The 7,381-nt window shown below is 39.9% G+C and overlaps 1 protein-coding gene across 1 annotated transcript in view; it reads left to right on the forward strand.

Moving 5' to 3' along the window:
• The window catches only part of tmtopsb (teleost multiple tissue opsin b), a gene marked incomplete at both ends in the record, with an annotated part of 35,679 nt that extends 30,878 nt beyond the window's left edge, over nt 1-4,801 (forward strand). Inside the window, one exon of the mRNA XM_083936044.1 lies at nt 4,517-4,801. Coding sequence (XP_083792170.1) covers nt 4,517-4,801 — 285 coding nt within the window. The remainder of the gene's footprint in view (nt 1-4,516) is intronic.
• Between the last annotated feature and the right edge of the window lie 2,580 nt (nt 4,802-7,381).

Below are 7,381 nucleotides of genomic sequence, written 5' to 3' on the forward strand. Positions count from 1 at the left end.
GTGTGTGTGTGTGCGTGTGTGTGTGTGTGCGTGCATGCTTGCGTGCGTGTGTGCGTGTGTGTGTGTGTGTGTGATGAAGCCACTAACTGAACTTTCAGGAGCGAGGTAAACGTGCAGGACGTCACACTGTGTGGCCCTTTCAGTCTTCAGTTCCTCCCAGCCCATAACTATGGCAGCAGTGTGTTGAGGCGAGTTGAAGACTTCAAGCGCTGCGCAGATTCATGCCCCGGACGTGAGAAGTCATCACGGGAATTACAACTTTACTGCCGTTAGCACTTTCCTGCACAAGATGCCCTTGTGTGATATCTATCTGGGAATGTATTTTCAGTTCCAAGTTGGACATGATAACTTTCTTACTTCTTTTGCAGTGTGTAGTGCAGTGTGTAAGACACTTTATACGTCTTATAAAAAGTACAGTGTTTCACTTTAAAATGTAGTTGCAAAAATAACATTTTCTTCCATAAAGAGATTTGATAATATATTTAATTAAATAAATATTTTCTCAGAAACAAACAAACAAAAAATTCAGTATATATAGCTGCATTCTTTTTGTGTTTAACCTTAATTGCAAAAATAGCATTTTAAATTCAAACATTAATAATAAACTGTAATGAACAGTTTTTTTACGGTTCAGTTTTGCATCCCACAGCTACAGTTCTTTTTCTTTTTGTACTGTTTGGTTTTGCTCTTCTGGGATACGTTTATTTTCTTTTATGGTTCTGCTTTACGTCCCTAGGATACGGATCTGCTTTTACAGTCCAGTTTTTCATCTCTAGAATACAGTTGTTTCATTGGTTTGGTTTTGCATCCCCAAGATACGGTTCATCTGTCATTGGTTTGGTTTTGCATCCCCAAGATACGGTTCATCTGTCATTGGTTTGGTTTTGCATCCCCAAGATACGGTTCATTTGTCATTGGTTTGGTTTTACATCCCCAAGATACTGTTAATTTGTCATTGGTTTGGTTTTGCATCCCCAAGATACGGTTCATTTGTCATTGGTTTGGTTTTGCATCCCCAAGATACGGTTCGTTTTTTTAAAGGTTCAGTTTTGCATCCCTGGGATACAGTTGATCCTTTTACTTTTCTATTTTTTTTTCTTGGCAGTTTTCAAGCCTTTATTATATAGGACGGACAAGAAATGGGGTGAAAGAGAGAGGGGGAGACATGCAGCAAAGGGCCGCAGGTCAGAGTCGAACCCCAGTTTACATGGGGCGACTGCTCTAACCACTGTTCCACCTCTGACAGTTCCGTTTTGCATCACTAAGATATGTTTGTTTTTTAAGGGTTAAGTTCTGCATCCCTAGGATACAGCAAGTTTTTTAGGGTCTGGTTTTGCATGCCTACCCCTTACCCCCCTTATCCCTCTTAGGTGTTTTAGCCTACAATACAATTGAAACCCATAATAAGCCTTGTTTCTCACTTTAGTACCATATAGAAAAATCCTAATGGAGTGTGTACATTTAAAGGAAAAATATATAAGGTGGAGGGGACTTTTAGGAGATTACATATAGAAATATAGATTACATATAGAAATAATAGCTACATCTATATAGTTTAGACAATATTATAGATCCTTAATTACAAATCCGTCTGCCCCTTCAGCACCACGGACAGCGTCATGGATTCAGCAATAAACAGCACAGTTAGAGCTAATTTGCTTCTAACCCCAGTCAAATAAAGGATCAATGAGTTAGGCACACTGGACGAACTTTCACTCTGAACTCCGGCTGCTTAAAAAGGAGCATGCATGTTGGCCATCTTGGCTTAGAGGCTTAAGAGGTTAAATTGTGCCGTAATTCATTAGAAAAATGGCTAATTGTTTCAGGAAAGTCTACAAAAATAGCATTGAGTCTAAAATATATTGGTTTCAACCTTTAATAAGGCAACTATGTGTAACTTCATATTATAAAATGTACATTTCATGACTGCTTCCCACCTTGGATGGTATTTGTTTGTTCTTATTTCAGCCACTATATGGTGATAGAGAAGGTGCTTTTTGTCTGACTCAAACAGGCAACATCGTAGTTACATACAGCCTTAATAGCTCTTTAAGGTGTACATTTAAAATAAATAGATTGCCCTTAGCCATTTAGGATTTGAGTCCAAAAATCTGCAACAAAGGTTCACATATTTTTTAAGTGAAGGTGTATAACGAGGGTGGTAGCTTGACATGAAAGCTTTTGTCTACAGTAATGTAGTAGTGTAGTGTAATGCGTATCGCATCTAGTCTTTTCAGATATGGCAACTTTTCTCCTTCAGCAAAACCAGAAGTGTGTGTGTGTGTGTGTGTGTATGTGTATGTGTATGTGTATGTGTGTGTGTGTGTGTGTGTGTGTGTGTGTGTGTGTGTGTGTGTGTGTGTGTGTGTGTGTGTGTGTGTGTGTGTGTGTGTGTGTGTGTGTATGTGTGTGTGTGTGTGTGTGTGTGTGTGTGTGTGTGTTTATATTATCATATCACCAGGCTGGTTTTTGGCTTTTGGAGAGAGTTTACTGCAGATACACACCACATATTATTGCACACAAACGTATCACACGTCCTCTTGTTTAAAGACAGGCAGGTGGGTCTTAAGATTTCAATCTGTGCCCGGTTTTCCTGTAATCCCTCGTGACGTCAGACATCCTTTTCTCCTTCACACTTATCACCCCCTCCTCACACATCCACCCTTGCTGTCTCCCTCTGGGGTTTTACTTTTTAAAAGAACAACCGTTTTTTCCCCCCAAGCACAATTCTCTAGTAGATTTAAGATGAAGATTTTGAACGCTGCATAATTTCCTCCGGGGTAACAAAAATTAATTGGCTCATACATGATGAATTGTTAGCCAGCTGTTTAGGTACGGTATCTTAGTTAAAAAGCACCACGAACTGGCCTCATTTGTCATATCAATCATCGGGTGGATGGAGGTGCTGGAGGAAACTACTCACTGTGAGGATGTAATGAGATGTACTGAGGTGTCATGTTTCATGCAGCTCGCCCGTTTGATCTGCGGCACCCTGGGGAAATGTAGTAGACTTAAAGTATACGTGTAGAACCAGAGAGTATACTAAGTATACTATGTTTATCCAGGGGAGCACGCTGCCTGCTGGACTGGACATGGAGGAAAGAAAGATGTCTGTAGAATTGAACTAGAGAATATACTCTATTCTATCACTTCTACTTTGACTGTTCTTCCCATGTTACTCTGCTACCTCTGCTATTAACACTGTACTTCAAGTAGCTTTGCTGTCACTGCTTCCACAAAGTCTGTTATTGCTACATCAACTAGTTTCTACTTATGTCTACTGATAGTTCTTCTGTTTATTATTTTACTTCAGCTACTACTACAATTATTACTCTGACTATCCAGTTACTGATTACTGATTACTGATTACTGCTGCTGCCGTGGCTATTGCAATGCTACAAGTACTGCATCATCACCATTACTACCATTATGTCCTTTCCTTTACTTAAATGTGGGAGAGAGACAGGGTAGGGAGAATAATAAGTAATAATTAGTAGTAGTAATAATGAAAACAGAGTCACTAATGGATTACTTCCTTTACTAAAACCAGTGTTCTTAATTGTTGTTACCGTTCTATTTCTATTACTATATTAAGACACAGGTATTACGCCTGATCCTTTTCATACTGTTTCATGTGTTAAGACTTCTACCAATGCTGCTACTACTACTATTACACACTATCATGCATACACTACTGCTTGTAGTACAAATATGTGATTAATACTTCTACTATATACGATACTTTATATTGCTGTACTACAACTACCATAGTAGCTTGCTGCGCTACATAAATGCAGTGCTATTACTACTACAATAGTGAATGTTCGTCTACTACTTATTTGAGTTTGACTACTGCTAGTTGATTAGTACCATTACATGTACTTCTACTGCAAGCAATATTGCTTGCAGCTCCTTCTGATTGGGATAATATACCTGTAATTATTAGATTCATATAATCTTATTATAGGATCAGTTCTACATCACCATAATGACAGCCCTATAGTTGTTTTATAATGATTTTATTACTTATCTATCATCTATGAATTAATGATCCATTTTCATGCTCTGCTTGGAGTATTATCTTGTGATTTAAGGCTTAAGTACACATACAATTACTTCAATTACAAGGTGTACCACTTCATATTATATCATGTAGTGATATTTGATTACTGTTGCTAAAGGAACATTTAAGACAAGTTCAAGCAGCTACAAATGATTCATCTGTTTGCAAGCTTTTCCATCAGCCAATGGGCTTCTTAGCAGAAGGATATTTATTCTCTCTCTAGCAACACAAGGCCAGTGTCAAGGTCACATCTGTGGCTCCTGGTGGATGATTTATAAAACTACGTCTTTAAATCGATCCAATCCAATCCAATTTATGGGTTAAAAGAGCGATGGTGGTATCTTTCCTGGATGTGTCCTATTATTACTCCTATTATCGTTATTGTTGCTGCGCTCAATACTACAATCTTAATAAAGACAGTAATCCTGTGCGTGTGTCCATGTTTGTTTGTAGTTCTACAGGTGTTTCAGGGCGTTCCTTAACTGCTCCATTCCCGAGCGAGGCTCCACCTTAAAGACACTTTCAAGGCCGACCAAGACGGCCCGCACTGTCCGCCAGGAGAAGGACCTCCGTGTGTCCGCTGCCGCCCCCTCGTCTGCCTTGCCCACGCCCAACTCCATCAAAGAGTCCTCTCAGAAAGTTGCTCCATCACCATCACCGTCTCCATCGACTCGACGCTGTGCTGCTTCAAACACCCTCAAACCCAAACTGATTTTGGTGGCTCACTACAGGGAATAAAAAACAGACAAACAACAACAGGAGCTGAACGTTTACAGGGAGGAAAAGTGAGCAGCAGGGCCCAGGTCTCCAATTAACACAAAGTCTCTTAATAGTAGAAACGTCAGTGGGAGTTTTAATCCCAGACTAAGATTGCTCTGTGTAGTGGACAAACAGGGATACACACAAAATGCCAGTCTTGTCCTGTTTTCCAGAGAATAGGGCTAAGCATAGTGCTTCATGTTAGGATGACACAAATTCCACATAAGTAGGTCAAGCTTTTTCAGCTTTTTGCTCGTACTGATGAAGTGTCTTTGTTACGCAACTAAATAATGTTCTTTCTTAATCGGAGAAATTATTCAGGAACTATCTGGAGAAGCACAGCGTTCTTTAGTGGAGATTTCATAAATTGTGTGGTGTGGGTTTTTTTTGGGAAACAGGGCAATGAGATATTTTGTAGGCTCAGGAGTGTAGCTACTGTTAGCAGGATTACTCTCTTTTTTTCCAGCGATAATTCGGTTGAAGAACGGGGTAAGCATTTTTTCCTGACCCCATTTCCACGCCTGATATTTGAGGATTTGATACAGAGTATTAAAGATTTGTTGAGCAAATTGTATGCAATTTAGAACTGAGATGGTTTTTATTACGTCTTTATTCAGACTTTGCCGTATGTAGGCCCTCGGTTGTCGATGCTGGGACTGCTATGAAAGCCAATAAAAAGGGACATTTCACCGTGTTATGAGGGACATGTGAAGAGATTTGAGTGTGTGTTGGTGTTTCCGAATCTGCTATTTTTCTGTTAAGTTGTTTTGTGTTGTCTCTTAATGTATTTCCATTTGCTTATGTAACATAAATGAAATCATGTCACAAACAGATTTGACTGTCTCAATCTTTTTCTATTTACTTTGCCCAAAGTGAGTGTCAGCGTGTGTGTTTTCTCTCTATCGTTCTCTTAATTAATCCATGAATTATTGACACAGGAATTATTTACAGGCAGGGAAGCTGATTAAGGTTATAAATTACAGCCTTCGTCTTGGTGAGAAACAAACATTTGGAGCGTTAGAGTATTACAGCTGACTGCCATGAATAGATAATGAGCTCGAGGCAAACACACACACACACACTCACACTCACACACACACACACACACACACACACACTTCCATCTTGTTTGCAGAGGCTTTGGTAAATTTTAATTCATGATGGTGTTTCACAGCAGAATAAAGTTTAAAAGCATATGGAAAACAATTTCAAATCACCCCTAAAGCATGATCCACCTCTCTGTCCATCCTAAGTAGGAACCTCCGGCTCTGAAAAGTGAAGCCAAAGCAGAAGTCCAAATCTGCATTCTCTAGATTTCCAGCAGGGGGCAACGCCACTGGCTCTCAAAAGACGCCTGGTTGTATAGAAGTTAATGAGGAAATGAACCTACTTCTCACTTGATTTATTACCTCAGTAAACATTTTCTTAAGGAGTTCATGGTCTCAATCGCTTGTTTCAAGCCTCCTTCAATACATCATGATTATCATTTAATAAATTATTGTCCCATTTAGAGAAAAATAGATGATATAGCAGGGGATGCTTGCAGACGTTGCCCCGTAATGCTTTTGACACTCCCTGTACTCCTGGTCGCTGTTTTAAACACGAGGAACAATATGTGGTTAGGTTTAAGCAACAAAACCACTTGGTTAGGGTTCGATATCGTGGGTGGGGTGTAAATAAATGTGTGTGCAAGATAACTACCATGACACAGGGGACATTAACAGGACACAAACAGAGGTCTCCTGGGTGAGAGTGTGGGAATTGTTTGACTCATTCTCCAACCCTCCCTTCCTCCTCCTTACACAGAGGTTGGCGGTCTTATTCCTGGAGCACTTGCTCTGAGCGTCTGTTGAAAACCCGGTGCATATGTATGCCAAATAGCAAGGGCTGTGGCAAAATGGCAGTTTGTTGATGCCCTGGGAATAAGTATGCTTGGGCTTGGGCTGGGAATAAGGCCCAAGCCCCCACCACAGTGGCTTCCTGGTTGATCCAATAGGGAAGTGCCAAAAACTGCAGTTCTCCGAGTGTCCAGTAGGAGTAGTTTGCATAACAGAGCAGTTTCTCATTGACCCCCATGTTAAACAGGCCGTTTTCACAGCATCATTAAACATGTTTAAGGCCCGGTACAAAAATACATTCTAGTCTGTATGTTAAGGTCATATCCCCATGACAACACTGAGGGGGGTGACTTTTTTTATACCAGGCTAGTTTTTATTTTATTAGAGGTTACACACACACACACACACACAAGGCTGCTAGCTTTGCTTATATTTCTTGTTAAGTATTCTCAGTTTTCGAAGCACGGCCAAGTTTAATTTTTGGAGGAATTTATTTGTCACCCATCCCTGGACCCCTGTTCCAACTGAGTGATCCAGTTGATGAAGTAACAAAGGATATGATGGGTTCAGAGCAAGATAATTATCAACAAAGTAATGAAACTTCTCAGCCTCCCTTTAAACTTCTCAGCTGTATCATGTTTAATATTAACAGGATCCTGCAAGATTAACCTGACTATGTTTATATCTTTTGCGGCACTTGATACATGATAATGTGACATTA

The sequence above is a fragment of the Echiichthys vipera genome, assembly GCF_963691815.1.
Source record: "Echiichthys vipera genome assembly, chromosome: 21".
Taxonomy (NCBI): domain Eukaryota; kingdom Metazoa; phylum Chordata; class Actinopteri; order Perciformes; family Trachinidae; genus Echiichthys; species Echiichthys vipera.